The sequence below is a fragment of the Ochlerotatus camptorhynchus genome, unplaced genomic scaffold, assembly GCF_037179485.1.
Source record: "Ochlerotatus camptorhynchus isolate MF236.1 unplaced genomic scaffold, CSIRO-AGI_Acam_v1.1 ptg000364l, whole genome shotgun sequence".
Classification (NCBI taxonomy): Eukaryota; Metazoa; Arthropoda; class Insecta; order Diptera; family Culicidae; genus Ochlerotatus; species Ochlerotatus camptorhynchus.
In genome coordinates, this window is record NW_027040852.1 from 918,684 (window position 1) to 944,131 (window position 25,448).

Here is a 25,448-nt window from a genome sequence, read left to right on the forward strand (position 1 = left end):
GAACAGGAGATTGTGATCCATCATACAAACTTGACCCACCCTACTCCACATAGTATCCAATGCAGGGGTACAAAACCCCTTCCCGAATCGCGCATCCCAGCTCCGTCACTGCAGCGGGGGATGCTTCTTCCTCACTTCTCAGAATTCGGTACGGACAGCAACGAGGACAATTCGCGAGTTTGTAATGTACACCACGGCAGCAGCGCATCGTCGCGTAATGTTGCTGTTACCATTTTTTTTTCTCCAGTCTCTCCTTCCACCGCACCCCCACATGATCATCGTCGTCGTCGTCCAAAATTCCACCCATTCGAATCGAGGAGGTACAAAAATTCCTGTCCATCAACAAATCAACATCAACCACCATCCAACCAGTTGCCTGCCGTTTGCGAGAGGCGATTCGAGCCAACGAACTTTTCCTTCTGCTGAAAGATTTCAACAGTTTTACACCGCCGCGCGGCTCACCTTTCGCCGCGTGATGGATTGGATCTGATTTAAAATGCAGAAATGTAGCTCAAATTACGGTGACACTTTTGTGGGGTGTTCTCCGAGGCAGATCGATCTGGTGATGTGTTGTGGGATTGTGCTTTTTTTTCATGTTCAAATTGGTCGCAATCTGCGAGTGGTCTAGAATCGATTTCTCGCTACCTTATTGGTTGCACGGCTGGCCGATGGGGATAATTATCTGAGAAGGGAAGAGGGGGGGAGAACTTTACATAATCGTTTACTAGCGGTTGCTGTTGAGAAGTGAAACAACATTTTTGCACCATAGAGGTACCTATTGGGTGTAATTACGCATCTACGAACGCGAACTGTGTGCAGCACGCGAGAACGGTTTGGCCAGAGAAGGGGAAGGGCACGCCCGTTTATCGATTTGCAGGTGACCGGCCGACTGGCAGCCAGTCAGTCCACCGTGGCTTGGGGCCATTTTGAATAAATTAAACCGGAGCAAACAAGGTCTTGGAGTAATTATTGATAGCCATGTTTTCGAGTGAATGCTTGCTGTCAGTGCCTATGAAGGTCGTTCGGTTGGTGTCTGCGAAAATCGTTTACAACGATTGTGGGACATATTTTGGAAGCCTGAAGCCAAGATATGGCGATTGCATGTGAACACGCGGTCTGATATGAATTATCTGAGGATTTTGAAAATATGCACCAGACAAAAGTGTTCGCCAAAAATTTATTTTAAGTCGGATTTTCTTGAAACTTTCAGGGAATGAACTTATACATATGGATTATGTTTTGGCATAATTACTTTATTCAATTTCCTTTCCATCGCTGAAAGCCCGCACCTTTCCCTTAAGACCCCTAACTACATTTTGTGCAATGGTGGAGCCGACCTTTTTGTTCACCTTCATCCATTCTTTCTTCAACTCCAGCTCGTTCTTGAACACTTTGGACGATTTTCGAACTTTGGCCTTCATTATGGCCCAAAATTTTTCCACCGGACGAATCTCTGACGTTATTGTCTTTGTACCAATCCAACGTCGATCTCGCGTAATGGCATGATACTAGGTCCGGCCAAAATAATGTCTCGCCTCCGTGGGACCGCAGGAAGGGCAACAGACGCTTCTGGAGGCACTCGGTGCGGTAAATCTCGCTATTGATTGTACCCATTGTGATGTACGGTTTACTCAGTTTACCGCATTGGCATATAGCCTGCCAGGGCAACTATTTTTTGGCGAATTTATCCACTTTCTTCTTCCTTATGTCTTGCGGAACATCAAACCGTGATTTGGCAACGTAGAACTCCAGCCCCGGTATCTGCTTTGCGTCTGCCTTGATATAGGTTTCGTCATCCATAACCACACAGATCGGTTTCGTTAACCACTCTCGATACAGCTTCCTTGCGGGGGATTTGGCCGCCGTGTTTTGTTGATCACGCCGGTTCGGTGCCTTCCGGACCTTGAATACACGAAGCCCAGCTCGTTTCATGGTTTGCTGAACGAACCAGGCGGAACACTTTGCCTTCAGAGCCGCGTCGTGAATCGAAAGGTTCGGATTACGCTTGAAATAATCCAAAACCCTCCGGGCCTTCACAGGGTCAGCTGTCTTCGATTTTATTCCACTTCCAGCCCGCCGCTCGGTCGTCTGGGACTCCTTAAACGATTTTACCACCCGCGACACAGTTATATGGGTGATTCCCAGTTGTTTTCCGATCCATCTAATGGTCGCAGTCGGATTTTCCATGAAGGCGCGCAAAATTCTGCGGCGATTTTCTTCTTGTTTCGATGACATCTCAATAACCACTGAACCGATTGTTATGAAATTTTGTACATGTAAACAATTCACACCAAACTAGTTGTACCCAGATTTTCATCAATTTTTACCCACGGATAAAAAAGATACACACGGATAAAAATGGTGCATTTTTTCAGGTACAAGCCTTATTAGTGGATTCTGTCGTTTGTTAGGGGTTTTCTGAATTTTAACTTAAAACTCCTGTAAACAGCAGTTGGAAAAATTTGCACTATTGTCCGAAAGGGTCCATAAGGTCTTTGCAGTAATCCATATTGTTTACGGAGTTGATCTTTTAGTCCTAATCCACAAGGCCTTAGACCTAATATGTTATGGAGACGGATCATTTGCATTATATCAAGGGCCATTTGAAGTTTTCTCATAATTCTGGATAGTGGTTTATAAAGTTAACTCAGCAGGTTTCCAAAGTTTATCAATGAATTCTCAGAACATAATTCATAGGACGTTGGGCTTAACCTGCAAGTCTGCGGGCTTTTTAGCTGGAGTTGCCTCAGAAGAAATCTGTAGTTGATTTACTAAACTTCTAGACGAAGCAGATAACGTTTCTAAAATGGAACCATATTGCCTCTAAAACAATCCTCAAGGATATCTATAGATGACCTTAATGGGCTCTAATGTTGATGGATATGTTCTCTAGGCAAGTTAAATTAAAGTTAAATCCACCGCCATGCCATGTGTCAACCAAATTAGACACAGTTGAAGTTCTGAATACTACCTTTTCACTGAATTTCACTCATAAAACCATTGAAGTTGTCGAAAAAATCTATGAACTTTAGATTATAAAGTATTTTATCTAATGATATTGACAGGTTCAAGGGATCCGTAGGACTGGCTAGAACGGCCAACGACGTCAACAAGTGTTCAATAAGGTTCTGTGCGATCAATCGGGAGATGGAAAGAGGATCGCTTTATGCTACACCTCACCTGACTAACGATGATGTTCGCCGATTAGAAAGTCCATTGTGTTCAATCAGACGTTCTGACAGGGCAAAAAGTCCAAATGGAGCCACCGAGAACGGCCAATGATGAGTTTCCTTGAGACAGATCGGGTGATCTTGTCGGAAAAAGAACTACGTGGTAAAGCTCTTGGACTTCATTGAAATCTCTGATCAGCTGGAAGTCTTTCAAATACTTCCTGCCAAACCTGCCGTCTTGAAAGAATATGAGTGAGATGAAAATTGAATTTTTTGAACAGTTTCAAACCTTCAGAATACTATTTGATCTGCTTTCCGCTACCAGACCAGTGCTCGGTTTATTCGGCGGAAGCTGTAGCAATTCACCACGCGGTCACTTTTTAACTGTGTATCTTAACTGACTCCTCCAGTGTTCTCGCAGCATTGAAATCACCGTTAACACATCATTCGTGGATCCAAGGGATTCAAATGTCAGTCCCACCGAATACCATCTTCCTCTGGATCCCTGGTCACTGTGGGATCAGGGAAAACATCGAAGCGGATCACCTCACTGCCACTGACCAGTGGACTATATCCATACTTCGCGAAGCTTGGGCTAGTAAGTGGCAAGCTTAAGGGGGAAACAACAAGATGGGCAGATGTTCCAAACAACGTGTCCTGTCCCGGTTGCATTCCGGTCAGTCTTCAAACTTGTGAAGTCACAATGACGGTCGACCACATAGCGATCAACTGTCCCTGCTTTCAGGGCATCCGGGACACTACTATGTTTCATTAAAGACGCCGGATCGTATCACGACATTTTAACCACCTTAACCAACATTACTCAAACTTTGCTAGCAACCTGGAACACGATTGGAATTTCGATCAAGATAAAATCATAGAAGCCGGCGCCGGTGGTGTAGTGGTAAGCGTGACTGCTTTCTCACCCCAATGGGTCTGGGTTCAATCCCAGCCGAGGTCGGTGGGATTTTTCTGAGGCATAAAAATCCCTGGTCACGTCTTCCTTCGGAAGGGAAGTAAAGCCGTTGGTCCCGGCCCATGTGTGTTTGAATGGGTGCGATATCCTACGCAGGTGTGGAGGCTGCCTTCCTGCACATTCGATTGCCGTCAATGGATGGCAATCGATGTCCGTCGGTGATTGGCACTAGATTGCGGAACAGAGACCGACGTTAAATAAAGGAAAGAAAAAAAAAATCATAGAAGAATACTAAGATGAAACTGTCGGAAGAAAAAAAAATCTATTTTAGTGTCCTCTTTCACGATCCCTTTCATCCAATGAATACCCCCCGTATGCAAGTTAGTTTTGTGGATTCGCTACCCCTCAGTAGAGATGAAATTTTGCGCTCTTTTTTTATCAAAACAATCTCCAAAATCAGAGATGTCCAATTTTTTAATTACTTGATTATTTTTTGTTTGCTGTGCTGTCATTTTTCCACCAATGAGAGTGCAGCACATATTTGAATCGGTGATGATCCTCTAAAAAAGTTAATGCTTATTTTTTTTTTATTAATTACTTTATTTGTACAGGCTCAATCGAATAAACTTTACAGAGCCGAGTTATCATTTTTGTTATACATTATTGATTTCTTATATTTAAAGTTAAAGGAGCTGGACCGGATACTCGCGGTTGTCTCGAGGTTAGTGGGGATTTACAAATTTTTTTGGATGGGAAAGGGAGAGGGAGGTTTGAAATGTGGTTTACGATACAAATATTTAATTAATCCTAAAACATGAACGAATTTCTATTCATCTTGAAAACAAACATAAAAAAACCCACACGTACAAAATACAAACTAAACACAAGGTTAATAAAACTTACAATCTAATGTTAATATTCTTAAAGTAAACATATATGAGTTTCATAAACTCCAGATCGCGTCTAGCCAAAATATCCCGAACTGGAACATTAGGTTGTCTACCTCGAGCCCGAAGGGAATCGTACAGTTCAGATCTGACTCCGTGATGCTCAGCACAAGACCAAATAATGTGATCTGCGTCCTGGTAACCTTGTCCACATTCACAGAGATTGCTGTCCTTCAGCCCAACACGGAACAAGTGAGCGTTTAACGAATAGTGATTGGACATGAGGCGAGACATCATACGAATGAAGTCTCGACCCACATCCAACCCCTTGAACCAAGAACTCTTCGACACCTTAGGGATGATCGAATATAGCCATCGTCCCAAACTCCCTTCACTCCACTTATTCTGCCAGCTGACGAGTGACTGTTGACGATAAATGAAGAAAAATTCATCGTAGGCGATTTGTCGATCGTAAATATCGCCTTCCATAGCGCCCACCTTAGCAAGTGAGTCAGCCATCTCATTGCCCGGAATCGAGCAATGAGATGGGACCCATGCAAAGGTGATGACAAAAGATCTTAAAGATAAAGCACTTAAAAGCTCTCGTATTTTCATGAGAAAATACGAGGAGTGCTTTACCGGCCTCATGGAGCGAATAGCCTCGACAGAACTGAGACTATCCGTAAAAATAAAATAATGATCTGGTGCAAGTGAGGCGATCGTTTCTAGCGTATAATGTATTGCCGCCAGCTCAGCAACATATACGGAACAAGGAGCTTGAAGCATTCGAGAGGCGCTATGAAATTCGTTAAAAATACCAAAACCAGCGGACGACTCTATTAGTGATCCATCTGTGAAGAACGATCTTGCGGAATCAACTTGGCCAAACTTTGCAGCGTAAATTGACGGAACAATCATGGAACGATGATGTTCTGGGAGGGTTAATGCTTATATCGGCATGATATAACCGATTACAAATATTTTACTTTTCGGTTCGTTAATCGAATAATCGATTATTCGAATGAAAATCGGCCATCACTAGATGAATGTGAAACGTCATTTCAAATATAAGGACCGTACATGGATAATGACACACAAATTATGTCCCCACCGTAACTGAAATAAACACGAGTGCTGACCGGTTGATAAAATCGTAAGACACCAGACACTGAATAACGATAATGAAAAAAGAGATCTATTAATTTGTTGAGGAACCTTGCCAGATTTTAGGACAGTAATTATGCCATATTTGACGCTGCAATCCAAAACTCTGTATTGTGGGGGATCCCCCTTCTGGAATCCCCACCCCTACCACTCCGTTTTTTAAGAGATCCCCAACTGGAATCCCCACCTCAACTCTGTAATTTGGGACTCCCTTAATGAATCTTATTTAATTTAAAAGAGACGCAAATCCGCACCAATGAAAACACCAAATTACCAACCAACTGAAATGCTGGTTTGGGAACTTAGAACAGCACTGTGTGTGTGTGTGTGTGTTCCCTCTAACCCCCACTGGCCGGCAGTGCTATTATGGAAGAACTCTCTCTACAATGTCGCATTTATGGTCATTGTAGACAGCTTTAGTCCGGGAGTTAGAAGGTGATAGCTCTATTGCAGATCCAGCAACCCATTTCAGAATGTCTGGAGAGTCACGCCCATTCCGAGGTTACTTTCACTTACAATAAGCCCCGCATGTATGTATTACCTCTATCAATTGGATATTAGTATTACACACACTTCCAGGTTCAAAATGTTCTTTTGAATCCTGGCATGTATTTAGTTTATGTTTGTTTTTAAATTGTTAAAAGTATTTGGTCTCACCATGTTAATGTTAATACTTCCTTCAACGAAAACAAATTTTCTGGCATTGCCATGATCATCTGGGAGGAGGTTCACGTCTAGTCCTTTCCCCAGGAACCGTTCGCGGCCACCAGCTACCACCCGTCCAGTCTTGGGCGTATTCAGCGAGGCATTTTTCATATTGCTCACAATCTCCAACACCGACGAGAGAACAGCCGCTGAGCACTTTTGGGAGCGGAAAAACGGCAACGTCGGCCACCGAATCACAACCGAAACTCACGACGGACACATTATAAGCACGTTCCAGGGATAATCCACCAACTGGACCGGGTTCAAACTCACCCACGGTGACGGATCTCTCAATAGAAACGCCGAAAGTGTGGCATCCGAAATCGAAGAACCGGGCTCCCAGGAGAAAGTCACTCAAGGCAAACACAGGCAGCAATTTAAAGCAAAAAACATTTAATACGCTGACGAAAAATACGCAGCAAAGAAAAACACGTCAGCTTTCAAGCGCGGCCTACTGCGATAATTTTTGTCTGAGAACATAGAACAACACTGTACCAAAACACCGTCCTCTGTTCGAATGAAACCTCCGACCATTCAAATTGAATCATCGAAATCACTTCTTCGAATGATAGCTGCAACCAGATTCTGGAACCGGTGTACAACGGCTACGTTCGAACAGTCTCCGGTCTCCTGCCCTCTACCCCGGCTGACGCTGCATGCGTTGAAGCCGGTATCCTACCTTTTCGGCTCGTTTTCACCGCAGCTACTGCTACCAAAGCCGCTGCCTTTCTCCCTAAAACGTCGGGAAACAACAGGATCGTTCTCCTCGACGAGGCAAACCGACTCCTCCGCACGGCTGCCTACGTAGATTTCTCTCCAGTGGCCAGGGTCCACTGGCACAGAGACAAAAGTTGGCAATCACACAAGATCAAAATTGACAGCCGAATCAAGGACCGCTTCAGGGAGACAACTCGCTGGCTTTACGCCGGACAGTTGTCGAAACTCTCGGGGCAACACACAGCGTGATATTGGCCCTAACAACAGAAACACCGAAGCACCCGTGGATCCAAGGGACGGTAAAGCATGCGCCGCCCAACACAGTATTCATGTGGGTACCCGGTCACTGCGGGATCCAAGGGAACGTAATAGCCGACCACCTCGCTGGCTCAGGCTACACCGGATCCAGGTCCTCCGGCAATGTACCGCTCCAAGTTATCAGAAAGTGGATCAAGCGGACAATTCAAAGAGCCTGGGACACCAAGTGGAGGAACAACAGGACACACCACCTTCGGAAGATCAAGGCGACCACCGGAACCTGGAAGGATCGACCAAACATAAGAGAACAATGAGTGGGTGTGAAGGCTGCGCACCGAGCACAGCAGAGCCTCTCACAACTTCGGAGGAACACCGTTCCGGCGGACCTGTGAAACCTGAGGAGTGCCAGCCACCGTATCCTCGTGAACTGCGCGGAGTTGGAAGACCTTCGGGCTGCCTTCGGCTTGGCGTCAATCAGAATTCGGAACCTGTTGGGCGACGAGTCCCATATAGCTAAAAATCTGTATAATAAAGAAAAAGTAGAAGGTTCTGTTCCTAGGGGCACGAACGGGAGCTTGACGTAGGACCACTAGGGCCCGGAACAAATGTGAAGAAAATTTAGTTCCTTTAATTGATCGATCATCTATTATCTTAACTCTTTTCCGTTTTTGATTTGTATGCGTACCAAATTTGTAGTATTTTTTTTTTTTTCAAAGAGAAAGTTGATGAAGAGAACTGATCAAAATCACTTCCACCCCTGCTTCCAAGTTTGGTTACAAGATTACAACTCTGTAGAGCATTTTGTGTGGACGTTGGGGGCATGTGGTTCTGAATATGGACCAACAGGCAGATAAATTCTATTCTAACTTTTTACTGTAATTAGCTTGTTGGCCCAGAAAAGGGCCGTTTTGTTGCCAAAGTTGGTGATGATTTACCCTCTGAAACTGTACAGAGTTCGTCTGTCGCTTCAAAGCGTAGACGACATCGATGGCCGTGGCGTGTTCAGAATAGGTGACAGCATCACGGATCACATTTTCCAAGAACACCTTCAGCACACCTCGTGTTTTCTCGTAGATCAGATCGGAAACACGTTTGACACCGCCACGGTGCGCCAGACGACTGCTTATGCTGTTTGCTCACCACGGCATTCAAAGCGAAAATGAGTTGAGGCAAGACAGCAGCGTTGTTTTATATCTTTTCAGGTTAAAGCAGAGTGATGTGCAACCAAGTGGTACTTAATTATGACAACTGGGTTTGGGAACAACGTTTATTTCATGAAAACAGTGAAAAAATTACCACTTTTTATTTGAACTTTCGATAATGCTTGACATTACCACGTTTTCAATAGTTTCTTGTTGAAAATCATCAGTTGGAAGCATTGCGTAGACATATTTCTGATCGATTGGTGATACAAGTATTGAAATTGATCCAGGGGCAGCTGAGTTATTAATGTTCAAAATCTTTCATAATTTTGTTTCATGTTTCATTTTCGGTTTCCACATAGAAATTAAAGACGTAGTCCTACGTCAAAAAAATGCAACTCTCGAATACAGGATGAACATTGATACGAGAAGAGAATGGACCTCAGTTGAAATATGTAATACCATAGAGGTAACTCTAAGACTAGAAGGTCCGGAAATAACGTGCTCAACTTTTTGGCTCAGCTCTGGTACTCTCTTCGGTCCCAAGCTAATCGATTCACCCCTCGAAACATAGGAAAAACCAATAACCCACCATTTTATCTGTCAAACTTTCATAGCGAATCAAAACAAACATTGCGTAGTACTAGAATTTCGACTAGAATGGGGTACGTTAATCGTTTGCTTGGGACCAATAGGCTAGTCAAGTAGTGAGCCAATTTAAAATCGTTAGTTTCGTATTGATTGTTGGTAATACTCTCTGCAGAACGAGGGGGGTGACACATCTTCTTCTTCTTATTCGCATTTCAAGCTTATTGCTTACCGCATATTAGCTTATTGCGTGCTCTCAACTTAGTGTTCTACTAAATGCACTTCCACAGTTATTAATTGAGAGCTTTCGATGCCAATACCAATGCATGAATTTGTATATTGTGTGGCAAGCACAATGATAATCTATGCCCAGGAAAGTCGAGAAAATTGCCAACCCGAAAGATTCCCTCGACCGGACCGGGAATCGAACCCGCCACCTCCGGCTTGGTAATACCGTGCCTTTACTGACTAGGCTATGAGGCCCCTACATCTAAATCTCAATTCTAGATGCTCAAAAAATCTCACACTAGCGAATAAATCTTCGAAAAATCTTCTTTCACTTCTGGCATCAACTTGCATCGCCCATCATCTTTTTGCAGGAAATCTTCAAAATCGTGATAAATCGTCTTTCTATATACAGTCAGGAATCCTTATTGCCGGATTCCTTATTGCCGGTATCTCTTATTGCCGGATCCTTATTGCCGGGCTATCCGCGAATAAGGATACCCACAGCTTATGGGATTTTCACTAATGGGGGCTGTAGTGGATTATCTCATTTGTTTCAATACATAAAGCTATACTGTCTTGGACAAAGTTGCTGTACTGGGTTAGACCAACAAGCCTGTGCCATTGGATTTGGGGTAAATTGAGAACTACGCCGCTAGAGGCGCTTCACTTTTATGTTACTTATGACGGGCGCTATAATATATATGGATCATATTTCCAGCATAGAATATTTCGTGATCCTGACCATATAGAAAGTTACTGTCTTCAGCAAAGTTGGGCAGGTGATCAATTCCTTTCGGATGATGGTCATATTAGTTCAAAACACGCTCACTACGCGGCGCTAGTGAGCAACTAAATTTCCTGTATAAGCTGTATCTCGAGAACCTGGCCATATAGAAGGTTACTGTCTTCAGCAAAGTTGTTCAGATGATTAAGTCCTTTCAGATGATCGTCATATTATTTCAGAACTCTCACACTACGCGGCGCTAGTGTACACATGAACTTCTTAATATGTTATGTCTCCAAAGCTTGTCCATATAAGATGTTGCTGTGCAATGTGAGAACAGGAACCGGAAAAGGGATGACGTGTAGAAATCGATGTCAGATGCCATTTTGGAATCCAAGATGGCGGCCATCGGTTCAAGAAAAACTGTCAAATACCCTACAATATTGATATTTTTGGAAAGGGGACGACGTGTAGAGGCCGGAAATCGATACCAGACGTCATTTTGGAATCCAAGATGGCGACCATAGGTTCATGAAAAACTGTCAAATACCCTACAATATGGATATTTTTGGAAAGGGGACGACGTGTAGAGGCCGGAAATCGATGCCAGACGTCATTTTGGAATCCAAGATGGCGGCCATAGGGTCAAGAAAAACTGTCAAATACCCTATAATACGGGTATTTCCAGAGAGGGAACGACGTGTAGAGGCCAGAAATCGATGCCAGACGCCATTTTGGAATCCAGGATGGCGACCATCGGGTCAAGAAAAACTGTCAAATACCCTACAATATGGGTATTTCCGGATAAGGAACGACGTGTAGAGACCGAAAATCGATGTCAGACGCCATTTTGGAATCCAAGATGGTTGCCATCGTTTCAAGAAAAACTGTAAAATACCCAACAACATGGGTATTTTCGGATAGGAGATGACGTGTAGAGACCGGAAATCGATGTCAGATGCCATTTTGGAATCCAAGATGGCGACCATAGGTTCAAGAAAAACTGTCAAATACCCTACAATATGGATATTTTTGGAAGGACACGACGTGTAGAGGCCGGAAATATATGCCAGACGACATTTTGGGATCCAAGATGGTGGCCATCAGTTTAAGAAAAACTGTCAAATACACTACAATTTGGGAATTTCCGAAAATGGACGACGTGTAGAGGCCAGATATAGATTCCAGACGCTATTTTGGAATCCAATATGGCGGCAACATGTTTTCCATGGTCACTAGAGTGTTTCAGCGTTATATGGAAAAAAAAAGTCAAAGTCTGGAATTTCAAACGCTACCCTCTGGAATGGTAGTTTGGGGGGTCAGAATCACCCTGTCAAAATTTGAAGTCATTTGGTTCACGGGAACCCCACGCTCAAACGGCTTGAAATTTGTATGGGGAAAATCGACAAAATGTATGGGGGAGCGAGCCACTTTCACATTCGCGGCTCTAGGTGGCGCTGTAGTGGGTCGATTTTCTTCGTGTACAAAATGTATCACTTTTGGAGTATTGGGAACATCTTGGCTGAAGATCGGATGTGAATCCGAGTTACCCCCGAAAAGTTATTAGCGTTTCAAACGAACACCACCTGCTTTACTTCTGGCGAGGGCCTAACCGCTTGTGCAGTTTTTATTTTTACGAACAGGTATACGAATAGCAATGTTTGCATAGGTATAACTTTTTTGTTTAACCATGAAATTGGTTGAAATTTTCACAGTGAGTAGAAAAATGTTCGAAATTATGGTCTACTAAAAATTGGAAAAAAATGGCCAAGTGGTTCCGGTTTTATTCCGAGTTTCCGAGAGGCCATCGGGGGGAGAAAAGGTACCAGTCGTCTACAACAAGGTGGTGCTGAAAATCCACAGCAACAGGCATCTATGGGTAGTGCTGATTAATATTTTAACAAAATCAACCCATAACCTGGTTCTAAATACTGAGCGTCCACCGGAAGGCCTTCCGATGACCTGGATCAACCTTAATCTGGATTATTATGTATTTTTGATCAAAGTAGGCCTTGATTATTCTCTGCAACTATATGAAATGTAGTAAATTAATGATTTTAGATATATAAGCATTTCAATGGCTCCAAGTGGTCACCAGGTGATCCGCCAGAAGATCCGAAACATCCGTAAAATTTAGTGATACATAAATTCGATCAAAGTAGGCCTTGATTTTCTCTGCAACAATGAGAAATGTTGTAAAATGGTGATTTTTGATATGTTAGCTGTTCAATGGCTCCGAGTTATCACCAGATGGTCCGCTGGTAGATACAGAACATCCGTAAATTGATTGCTGTGTAAATTTGATCAAAGTAGGCCTTGATTTTCCTCCGCGATTATATGGAATACAGTAAAATTGTGATTTCTGAAATATTAGCTGGTCATTGGCTCCAAATGGTCACCAGATGACCCACCGAAAGATCTGGAACATCCGTAAAATTGGTTGCTAAGTAAATTTCATTAAAGTATGCCTTGATTTTTAATTGCAACTGTATATAATGTAGTAATATTATGATTTTTTTTATATATTAGCTGTTCACTGGCTCCAAGTGGCTCGCCGAAAGATCCGGAACACCCATAAAATGTATTGCTGCGCAAATTTGATTAAAGTAGGCCTTGATTTTGCCCTGCAACTACGTGAAATGTAGTAAAATGGTGATTTTAGATATTTGCTGTTCAATGGCTCTGAGTAGTCACCAGATGGTCCGTGAGAAGATCCGGAACATCCGTAAAATTGATTTTTGTGTAAATTTTATCAAAGCAGGCAACAACAACAACTGCAACCATCTTGGATTCCAAAATGGCCGGCCTCTACACGTCGTTCCTTATCCGGAAATACCCATATTGTAGGGTATTTGACAGTTTTTCTTGACCCGATGATCGCCATCTTGGATTCCAAAATGGCGACTGGCATCGATTTCCGGCCTCTACACGTCGTTCCCTTTCCGGAAATACCCGTATTATAGGGTATTTGACAGTTTTTCTTGACCCGATGGCCACCATCTTGGATTCCAAAATGACGTCTGGCAACGATTTCCAGCCTCTACACGTCATCCCCTTTCCAAAAATATCCATATTGTACGGTATTTGACAGTTTTTCTTGAACCGATGGCCGCCATATTGGATTCCAAAATGGCATCTGACATCGATTTTCGGCCTCTACACATCATCCTTTTTCCGGTTCCTGTTCTCACATTGCACAGCAACGTCTTATATGTACAAGCTTTGGAGTCATAACATATTAAGAAAGTTCATGTGCACACTAGCGCCGCGTAGTGTGAGGGTTATGAAATAATATGACCATCATCCGAAAGGACTTAGTGACCTGAACAACTTTTCTCAAGACAGTAACCTTCTTTATGGCCAGGTTCTCGAGATACAGCTTATACAGGAAATTTACTTGCACACTAGCGCCGCGTAGTGAGCGTGTTCTGAACTAATATGAACATCGTCCGAAAGGACTTGCGCACCTGCACAACTTTGCTCAAAACAGCAACTTTCTATATGGCCAGGCTCTCGAGATACAGTTTATATAAGAATTGCACATGCACACTAGCGCTACGTAGTGAGAGAGTTCTGAACTAATATGGCCACCATCCAATACAAAAGGACTTGATCACCTGCTTGCTGAAAACAGCAACTTTCTATATGGCCAGGCTCTCGAGATACAGTTTATATAGGAATTGCACATGCACACTAGCGCTGCGTAGTGAGAGAGTTCTGAACTAATATGGCCACCATCCAAAAGGACTTGATCACCTGCACAACTTTGCTGAAAACAGCAACTTTCTATATGGCCAGGCTCTCGAGATACAGTTTATATAGGAATTGCACATGCACACTAGCGCTGCGTAGTGAGAGAGTTCTGAACTAATATGGCCACCATCCGAAAGGACTTGGTCACCTGAACAACTTTGCTCAAGACAGGAACTTTCTATATGGTCAGGATCACGAAATATTCTATGTTGGAAATATGATCCATATATTATAGCGCCAGTCATAAGTAACATAAAAGTGAAGCGCCTCTAGCGGCGTAGTTCTCAATTTAACCCGAATCCAATGGCACAGGCTTGTTGGTCTAACCCAGTACAGCAACTTTGTCGAAGACAGTATAGCTTTATGTATTGAAACAAATGAGATAATCCACTACAGCCCCCATTAGTGAAAATCCCATAAGCTGTGGGTATCCTTATTCGCGGTTCCTTATTCACGCCCCCGTTACCCCGGCAATAAGGATTCCTGACTGTACTCAGCGTACGCACAGCTAGCCACAGCAAAACACAATATCTCCTGCATGGTAGATAGAGTCGCCCCCCTCGCAGCAGAATGATAGTCATCCTAAATTAGAATGCATTTGGTATTGGTTCAGTCCCTTAACGCAAATCGTCCTCCTCCTCGTCCTCGTCCTATCGAATGTAATTTGCTACTCTGAGCAGACAAACAAGTTGAAAACATAGTCATCGCTATCAGGACCACCTCTGGTCTGGAACATTGGTAAAGCGTGGAAATCGAAGATTGTCTATTTCGTGGTGGAGGAAGTTTGGGCCTCCCTTAGCTCAGCCGATAAAGGCGCAGCTACAAAGCAAGATCATGCTGGAGGTGGCTGGGTTCGATTTCCGGTCGAGTCTAGGAATTTTTCGGGTTGGAAAATGTCTCGACTTCCCTGAGCATAGAAGTATGTTGAACTTGCCACACAATTATACCAATGCAAAATGGTAGAGGCATCGAAAAGTCTCAAATAATAACTGTGGAAGTGCATCTAGAACACTAAGTTGAGAGCACGCAATAAGCTAATATGCGATATGCAATAAGCTTGAAATGCGAAGAAGAAGAAGAAGAAGAAGAAGAAGAAGAAGTTTCCTCTATCAACACACACTTTTTGTATCCATGATGAATCATCAGTTGATGACGAATTCAACCATAAGGCAACTATCCGAAATTCGACAGCATATTGTTAAAGGGCCCGAGCAAAACAATAATCATTCGAAGTATTGCGGATGTTTTCGTTCAGTGAACTTCTTCAAAATCCAATCACGTTGTTAAGCTTTTTACGATAGTGTTGATTTGACGATGCATACGCATTAGACTCAATGAGATAAACGTACAGGAGTGGCACATGATAGTGTTTGTTTGTGTTTGAGAGCAATACTACTAAACATTTTCGGAGATGAAAAGTGGTGACGACATAAGAACCAACTCTTCGAACAAAAATCGTGATTATGGCGTTGCAACTTAATTGTATCCGGTGCCTGAAGCTTCGGGTACACGGGACCACACTATCACCCATAAAGTTTGCCCCGCTTACTAATACATTCGTAAGAGGCACTGCCTCACATATAGGTAAAGCACATAGCATTAGACTGATGCAAAATTTGACATTTTTGCTCCACAGTGCTCAAGCGGATCCCAAATAGGGTCTAGATTAGCCTCCCAAGGTTTGAACTGATTTGATAAGAAACTGACTGTACTGAACCAAAACATCATCCTGGCATCGAATGATTATTGCCTTGCTCAAGCCCTATAACTATTATCAGATGATTTTGAGAGGATCTTCATTTGATTTATCATCTGTTGGAAAATGAACATATCAAATGACAATCATCTGTATAATGAATGATTTCCGAACAAACAATTTGAGCTGATTAAAAGCTGAATTAGCTAATTTTTAGCTGAAGAAGCGTAATTTTGCCTGAATAAGCTCTTATTAAACTGGCATTGTTTGTTGGGTTCAGATCGATTTGCGAAAACCAAAGTAGACATAAATCAAACATTAAATCATAGGATAATCGTATTATTTTTTACTAATTATTAAATTGAAATTATATGATAATTTTCGGATGAAAATCAGGTGCACAACATCAAGTCATTTTACAATTTATTTATGGTTATATTATTTACAAGTTGTGATTTGAACTGAGCTGGCGGGTCCTTGAGAGACGAATGATGATGGCGAGATTGAGCCAATTGAAGGGCAAAGATGTGTTTATACAGCAGATTGATGTTGGCTTCGTAGTAGTCAACGATGTCATTACAGGAGCGATTGCTCTGACTCTTGGGAAACGTATCCGTAGGTTGCTATGGGGCCTGGGAAATAATGGGAAAACTTCAATAGTCTCATCGTGCATGTGCATCTGGAAGGAAACATATCTTTTGACCTCGTTAGTAAAATTGGTCGACCACGACGTTCTGGATGATCCAGGCGTGATGACCGTTCCAAATGCTGACATTCTTGAACATTAAATGCATGTGAACTAGCAAAATGATACGTATACTTACATCTGAACATTTCATTTCTCTTAAGATCTTTGAAAATATACAACAACTTTAAACTGAAGTTTACACATAACGTGTGTTGCCATTTTTTTCGGTTATAAATGATTTTATAGGTGAAATCAAATGATTTTAGTTATCGGACTATTTCAAATTATATTCCATTCGTTTCCATACTGAATGTTTTTCATTATATCTAACATATTTATTGCTAACGAAATACATACAAAAACATGTCAAATTGACATTGTTAATATTCATTCATCCGAATGTTTCCGAATAGACAATCATCCGACTGATTTTGTCATACTGTTTTCGGAAACATTGGAATCGGATGCAACTGAATGATGTTTCATTCTATAAATGGAGGGTGATTTGGTTCAGTGTGGGCACAAACCATTTGAAGTTTATATGGGAATTACTATGGGAAAACCAAACTTTTTTTTTTTCGTAGTCTTCTATCCTTCTTCCATATTGCACCGTTAAAAATTTCTATAGCTATTCTTATGGAACATGTTTTCAGCTACAATTTTGCGGAATATTGTTTTTCAGACGTGGTAAGCGTGATTACCTCTCACCCCAGCAGGCGGCGCTGCCGGGATGTTCTGAGGCATAACATATCTGATCACGCCTTCCTTCGGAAGGGAAGTAAAGCCGTTGGTCCCCGGTTCATGAGTTGATGAGTCAATAGGTAGGGTTCAGGTGTGGGAGCTGCCTCCCTGGCGTCGGTAGCATTGAAAACAAGATCGACGGAAAACAAACCAAGGAAAAAAAAATGTTTTTCAGCCAAACATTAAATTAAATAGTTATTAATTGTTTAAGAGATTGATAATCTTATGGCAACAATTGATCAAGCAACAATAGTGGCTTGAATCATTAATAACTTTTGATCCTTAAATTTTATCTAAACATAGTCTTGAACAAAGTTGTAGCTGTAAAAATTTACTACAATTGCAGTTATTAATTTTTAGAGCATAGTAATAGGGTGAATTATTAGATAGATATGAACACAAAATTTGGTTTTTCCATAGTAATTTCCATATAAACTTCAAATGGTTTGTGCCAAGTCAGTTTCTTACTAAATGAGTTCAAATTTTGGAAGGCTAATCAGGAACCAAATAGGAACCGTTTGAACACTGTGGAGCGAAAATTTCAAATTTTGCATCAGTCTTATACGCATGCACCAACAGATTCAGAGTCAACGGATTGAAGCCCAAAAAGTAAAAGTAAACAGAACAACACGACAAACTGATGAATACAAACACTAATTTACACGTGGTTCGTATCTTTCCAATCTTCAACAAGTCTCGATAGATATATCCAAGAGCAGCCATATTTATTCATCGTCGCATCACACTAGGGTATTCGAATAGTTCTCCAAAATGCTTAGATCACCACAGATGCATTTTGAAAGCCGAATCAGTTTTCCATTAGCCTCCGGCCAAATGAGCTACAAAAGTGCCTTAACAATGCGATGGTATAACCAAGATTTAATCACACTAGACCGCAATGAGTAGGCTAGAATGTCCTCCGATTAAACCATCTTGATTAACTTTCTTATCACGCTTCGAATCTTACGATCAATTTCTAAATTAGTGTCCTGCCGGCTTGCGATGGGGGAAATGACGACGGCCACCAGCTCTACTTCTACTCGCAGTGCGGAGGTAACGACGGTGATTTATCGCTTGCTGACCAGCAATCGATTACCGAGTGCGAGAGTACGACATCAACGACGACGGCGACGACCAGCACCCATCAAATGATTGCCAATGACCACATTTGGGTGTAACTTATGCGCGATTCTTACATGTTAAGCATTGGGGCAATAAATCTTATCAGTGTGATCGACATATTCGTCGGAGCCCATCGTAAACCATCTCATATCGGCCGGTAGATGGGCGGGGGTGTGTTTGTGTGCGAGGGCAGTTTTCGCTTTTTATTTAATCTCATATTGCTTTGCGGGAGCATAATGTGCGCATAATGTTTTCATTAGTTTTGACGTGGTTCGTTTGTAATGGGCTCTGACCATCGCAATTGATGGGTCTGGATGGGACGTCACTAATGAGCTTTGGAAAAAAAAGTGAATCGGATAATGATGCTGCTACCTGTTTGTTGATGCACTGTGGGAAATTATCCGACGTTTTGGACAAAATGTAAAATTGATGCTAGCATGAAGTCGATTGAATTCTTAACAAAGTCGCATCGAAGCGAAAAACAATTGACGAAGCATAAGAATACTGAAGCAGAATTTACCTTTTCTATAACATGCATGAAGCCCAGAATAAAACTTAAAACCTATCATTTCATGCTCGATGTTATTTTGTACAGTGCTGGCCAACGCTCGCCTGCACACACAATTCTGGGATTCAACATTTTCCAACATGGTCCTTGGACAGTTCCAACCCCCGCATCATTGTTGTTGTTGTTGTTGTTGCTAATGTTGTCGCTGTCCGGTTGACGGCCGCTGATGTGGAGTGTGTGTGTTTTCTGAAAATGTTGTAGATGTGTGGCAGGTTGTTGTGCTCGTTTTCCTTCCTTCCATCTCGATATTATATGCAAGTTTTAAATTCCGAACTCTCCCCGTGCAGAGTGGGCTTGATTTGCATACAATTCAGAGGAAATCTAGATCGAAATCGAAATCGATCAATTTGCATGGGCACATGCACTGGAAAGAGGGAGAAGAAGAAGAAGAATAAGAAGAATGAGATTTGTGTTGCCCAGTTGAAATAGTGCTTTGAAGCTGCTGCTGCTGTTGCTGCTGGATGCTGTTGTTTCTGGACACTACAAGACAACACACATAATGCGGGGCCGATCCAAATATGAAGCCGTACCACCTTTTGACAAATGAATAAACAAATGATGCACTACACACTGCTGCCTGCTGCCTGCTGCCTGCTACTGTGGCTATTCCTCCTCTTTCCAATTATGTCTCATACAAACTAACTCATTCGAATTTTGATCCATCAACTACTTGATGTCGAGGTTGCCTGCAGACGCAAGTCGAGTTGATTGACGCTGAAATGTACGCAAATGTTACACGAAAGTTATGAAGCAATGCACGAGACGCGAGACGGACTTTATGCTTTTGACGAGTATTACCAACAGGACACATGACAGGTATTGGCATTAATAGGCTGGTCACTTTGCATATCGCGGGAGTGTGGGTTCTTCGTTTGGGTTGATATAATTGACTGTTCTATTTTTCGTGAAATGTCAACTTGATCAACTGTGCGCTGGAAAGGTTTGGCTGGGGGTGAACTTTATTTGCATGCATACTTGATGTCGTACATGATACGATACATGATCTTTCCGTTGCAGACAGAATTCAAGACAGAGAAATTTTCAACAAATAAATGACGATGAATGAATTTCACCATATTTCATTATCTGTAGTGTTGGACCTCAGATAGCTCTGTAGTAGTTGGACCTCAGATAGCATTGTCAGCAAAGGCTCGGTCAACCCGGAGGGGGGAGGGGGGGGGGGGTTCGATTCACGGTCCAGGAATTCGAGATTCAAATTTTGTCGTCTTATCTGGGCATTAGACTGATGCAAAATTTGAAATTTTCGCTCCACAGTACTCAAACGATTTCAAATCAGGTCCTGATTAGCCACCAAAAATTTAAACTCATTTGGCATGAAACTGACTTGGCACAAACTATTCGAAGTTTATATGGAAATTACTATGGGAAAACCAAACTTTTTGTTCATTGTCTTCTACCCATTTTCCATATTACTTTTTCGAAAATTTCTAGACCTTTTTTTACGGGCGATTTCCTAAGCTACAACTTGGCGGAGTATCGTTTTTCAGCAAAATGTCAAATTGTCCAAATGTGTAATTAATTGTTTAATAGATCGATAATCTTATGGCATGATCAAGCAGCTGTTCTGTGGCAACACTGTATTCTGCAGTGTGACATAGTAATCATGATATGTGTGCTCTATTCTTTGCACCAGAAACACCAATGTTGCCTGCAGAACAGTTGAATGAGCATAATCATAAGACATCAGTGACTTGAATCATTAATAACTTTTGTTCCTTACATTTGATTGAAAAGTAGTTTTCAACAAAGTTAAAGGTGAGAAAATTTGCTTTGCAGTTATCATTTTTAAAAGCATAGTGATGTGGTGAATTGTTAAATACATATGAACAAAGACATAAGTTTTTCCATAGTAATTCGCATATAAACTTGAAATGGTTTGTCCCAAGTCAGTTTCTTACTAAAGTAATTTAAATTTTGTGAGGCTAAGCAAGACCCAATTTGAAACCGTTTAAGCACTATGGATCGAAAATTTCAAATTTTGCATCAGTCTTCTGGGCGTAGAGTACCATTCTGCTTCCCAACAAACATTGACAGTTGAATAAGAGCTTCTTTAGGAAAAATTATGCTTCTTCAACTAAAAACTAGCTTATTCAGCTTTTAATCAGCTCAAATTGTTTGTTGGGTTGCCACACAAGATACAAATCCATTCATTGGATGGCATCGAAAGCTGTCAAAAAAAAATACTGTGGAAGTGCTTCAAAGAACGCTAAGTTGAGGGCAGGTAAAAGGACGTGTAAGTGCATCAGAGCCAGAAAGAAGAATTAAGTCTTCAAATTCGAAAAACTGGTGTTAAATTGAGACAGTATATTCTTGATCAGCGAATGCAAACACATAAAGCATCAAACGATACAGACAAAACGGTTGCTACGACTACCATGACAAACTCGCTCTGTAACATAGCTCGATCGGAGTGGTAGAAGGATAATGATATATTGCTTGCCTGCTCTGTTGCTATATAAGGGAGAACAGCCCATAATGCACCCCTGGGGTAAAATGCCCACTTATAGAAAAACAGCGATAACTTTTCCTCAGATGCATTTTCCGGGTAACGGTTTGTGATTGTTTTCAACTGGAGGTTTAACAAATAATTCTTGATCATAAAATCATGTATTGACCTACTGATTCCTTAAAAAAATTGCATTTTGTGCAAAACAGGACACAGTTGTTAAAATCATCGACTGTAAATTAAGCTTTTATCATCATGTATCACAAAAAAAAAATTAAAAAATTTACGTTTCGTATATTTTTTAGATATTTTACTTGATGAATCACAGTTTAACATTCTATTGAGATTTTGAGACCTTACTTCTGATGTAACATAAAGAAATAATCATTTGAAATACCGCATCCCTTTGCATTATCTACTTGCAGGGGTTATGGTTTGTTTACCATGGGGTGCATTTTACCCCAATGTTGTGGTGCGTTTTGGCCATTGTTGTCGTGCGTCTTGTTCCAATGTTGTGGTGCATATTGCATCATGAATCAGGCGTTTTGCCCCGATATCATTTTGGAAGCAATTTAAAAAATACCTTGAAAGTCATGGAAAATCATCCTTTTGTAGTTCTAAATCACTTGATCTTTGTAGAAAACATGGTAATGAACCAAACGCCATTACTTTCTTCTTGATTTTAGCTTCCATTCGCCAGCCATTGACGATTTTGCTTAAACGGTGCGTTTTGCACCATCCTACCCTACACGGATGAGGACATAGCTTGATCTAAATCGTGAAAAGACATAACAAAAAAAATCCCATTAACACACGTGTATCATCTTCGGCTTTACTTCATGAAGCAGCTTGCCAACAATTTGCTCGTTTCCTTCTACCGCCCTAAGAGGAAGAGGTGACAATTGGCTTCTTCCTCTTTTATTTCTATCTAAATCTCTATCTTTATCTATCTCTATCTCTATCTTACGCACATGAAATCGGCCAATCAGGAGCTGGTTCACGTTTGACAGAAAAGTGGTTCATTTTCGCCCCCTTATTGTCACCTCTTCTCTTAGCTACCGCCCTGAGTGAGCTGTGCACGGAACCGAAAAATTACCCAAAATTAAGTTCTTTTCATTTATCTCCCATGTTCTGTTCAATAAGCTAATTTTCAGTTAACCGCTTATAGTAGTTTGCATTTGACTACGGCAAAAATAATTACTTACTCGTGAGTATTTTCTACCCAAAATTAAGCTCAATTTACTCAAATTTGAGAATATCTCATCTACTCACTAGTACCTTATTGAACGATAGTCATGAGAAAGTCGAATCTCGCGTTCCGTTTTTAACAACAACAAAAAGTGAGAGTGGGATGCAAAACTCAAAATTACCCAAAATTAAGTAAAAAGAACTTAAATTAAGGGTAATTTTTTTTCTCTGTGTGTCGTATGGGCTGCTTGTCATGGAAAAGAAGGAAGAAGATTATATCATTATTGCTTTCCACTTCTGACATAGCGTTGTCATTCGGTTCGTTGATCGCTCGTAATTTTTTCATTTGGAGATATTGTTGATTCCTTGTTCTTTATACATCAACAATGCAAAATGTTATTCAGAATCATTAACTGCTCACACAAGTAGCAAATAAGCGCTCACACAAGTAGCAAATGTGGTGGAGCTCATAAGGGGTCCGACAAACAGTGCCCCAAACGCGAGGACAACCAGGACGGAAGAAGGAACACATTCCGGCATTCAGGGTGGAGGACTTCCCGCCTCTTCGTTGCTACGCAACACGGTCAAGCAAATCCACGGGTGCAATCCGGCCCCCGTCAAGAAACGTCTGGTGCCTCAGCTGGACAAAGCTCTCCATCCCCCCTGGATTCTGGAGACAACCACCAGCACAAAACGCCAATCCCGATCTCTTCTCTGCGGATGAGCTGATGAAGATTTTCGTCGACATGACCAGCGCTCTTCGCCAGTGCCGCAGCAAGCCCGAACAGATCCAAGTGCTCAGTAAGTTTATTATTCAGTATGGTGTCTTAACCGATAACTGTCGTCACATGGAACGCATTCTCTGTAAGAGCAAAAAGACTCGAGCTTGCTGACTTCCTCCGCAAGCATAGTATCGACGTAGGCCTCATAACAGAGACCCATCTTAAATCCGGTGACAGCTTTTGGTTGCCTGATCACCACATTATCCGGCTTGATCGTATCGACTCCAGGGGGGGGGGGGGGTGTTGCGATCATCATGAAGAAAGGAATCAAGTTCTGCACGCTGCTGCATATCCGCACTTCTATCATCGAGGCCCTTAGTGTGGAGGTGGAATCACCAACCGGAAACGTCCGGTTTGTCGCCGGACCACCATCACTCGCACGAGCTCACGATTCGTCATTGGGGGCGATTTAAATGCCCGCCACGAAGCATGGCGGAACTATCAGCGGAATCAGAACGGACGTCTGCTCTTCGACCACTCGCAGCATGGGCTGTATACAGTGAAATTCCCTGATGAACCGACATTCATCCCTCCGGCGGGAAACCCTTCCACGTTGGACTATTTTTTAAATACAACATTGGACTATCCAAACCGATGGCGATCAACGATCTCAGTTCCGACCACCAACCGGTGGTGGCTGAAGTCGGCACCCACGTGGCACCTGCTCAAAGCCTGCGCAAAGACTACACTCATGTCAACTTGGTGCAGTTTGGGCATGTGGTTGACAGAAACATCGATGAAAATCCGCCGCTTGACACCGTAGAGGACATCGACCGGGCTCTGGAAGGACTCCACCAGGCCATATCCGTGGCTGACGAGACGTGTGTTCGACAAGTTCCTGTGAGGGGTAAGTTTGTTGCCATTGATTCCCACACCCAATTACTGATTCGCTTGAGAAATGTGCGTAGACGCCAGTTTCAGAGGACTGGAGATCTAGCGAGGAAACGTGAAATGGCCGATCTGAACAAGCAGATTGCTTCCAGAATGGACTCACTCCGAAATGAAAGTTTCGGGCGTGTGGTCCAAAATCTGGATGACCGCTCCCATTCATTCTGGAAGATAGCCAAGGTGCTGAAAACTCATCCCAAACCAGTTCCACCTCTCAGAGCCGGAAATGATGACAATCGGCTCATAACCCCACAAGGGAAAGCAAATGCGATTGGCAATCATATTGCTGCATCGAATTTGCTTGGCTCAACTATCCAAAGTCCGCTCGAAAATCAGGTGACGCAATGCGTCCAAAATGTAGATTTCTCCCCTTGTGCCGTGCCTCCGGAGGATAGAATTACGGTAGAACAGCTTTGCTCAGGGCTGAAATATTCAAAGAATATGAAGGCCCCCGGTTTTGACGGCGTATTTAACCTAATCATAAAAAGGCTTAGCAGTTTTAACTGCCATCTTCAACAGATGCTTGGAGCTGCACTACTTTCCAAGCATCTGGAAGATAGCAAAAATAATACCGATCCGCAAACCCGGTAAAGATCCAGCATTGCCGTCAAGCTACAGACTGAGCAGCCTCCTCTCAGCGCTGAGCAAATTGTTCGAGAAACTCATTCTCAATAGATTGCTCAAGTTTGTTCTCTTACCGGAACAGTTTGGGTTCAGGAAGGGGCACTCCACCACTCATCAGCTAGTACGGGTGATGAACAACATTCGAAGTAACAAGGCTGTATCCAAGTCCACAGCCATGGCCTTGCTAGACGTCGAAAAGGCGTTTGACAATGTCTGACATGACGGACTTATATACAAGCTTTGTAACTACAATTTACCGTTGCATTTGGTCAAAATTACCCGTAACTACGTTCAGCAAAGGTCGTCCAAGGTATCGTTGAATGGTTGTCTCTCTGACAAATTTTCCATCCCGGCAGGCATTCCGCAAGGCAGTTTGTTGGGCCCCTTGCTCTACAGCTTGTATACTTTTGACATTCCTCCCCTCGGAGACGG

At 42.3% G+C, this 25,448-nt stretch overlaps 2 protein-coding genes across 4 annotated transcripts in view; both read right to left on the reverse strand.

Moving 5' to 3' along the window:
* Nucleotides 1-19,107, reverse strand: part of LOC135709781 (ras-interacting protein RIP3-like) — an 80,729-nt gene extending 61,622 nt beyond the window's left edge. For all 3 annotated transcript variants that reach the window (XM_065232176.1, XM_065232175.1, XM_065232174.1), the window contains exon 1: nucleotides 19,020-19,107. In XM_065232176.1, coding sequence (XP_065088248.1) covers nucleotides 19,020-19,037 — 18 coding nt within the window. In that variant the 5' untranslated portion in view covers nucleotides 19,038-19,107. The remainder of the gene's footprint in view (nucleotides 1-19,019) is intronic.
* A 236-nt stretch (nucleotides 19,108-19,343) lies between these two features.
* bs (blistered) overlaps nucleotides 19,344-25,448 on the reverse strand; it is a 637,488-nt gene continuing 631,383 nt past the window's right edge. The window contains exon 3 of the mRNA XM_065232172.1: nucleotides 19,344-19,431. Coding sequence (XP_065088244.1) covers nucleotides 19,378-19,431 — 54 coding nt within the window. The 3' untranslated portion in view covers nucleotides 19,344-19,377. The remainder of the gene's footprint in view (nucleotides 19,432-25,448) is intronic.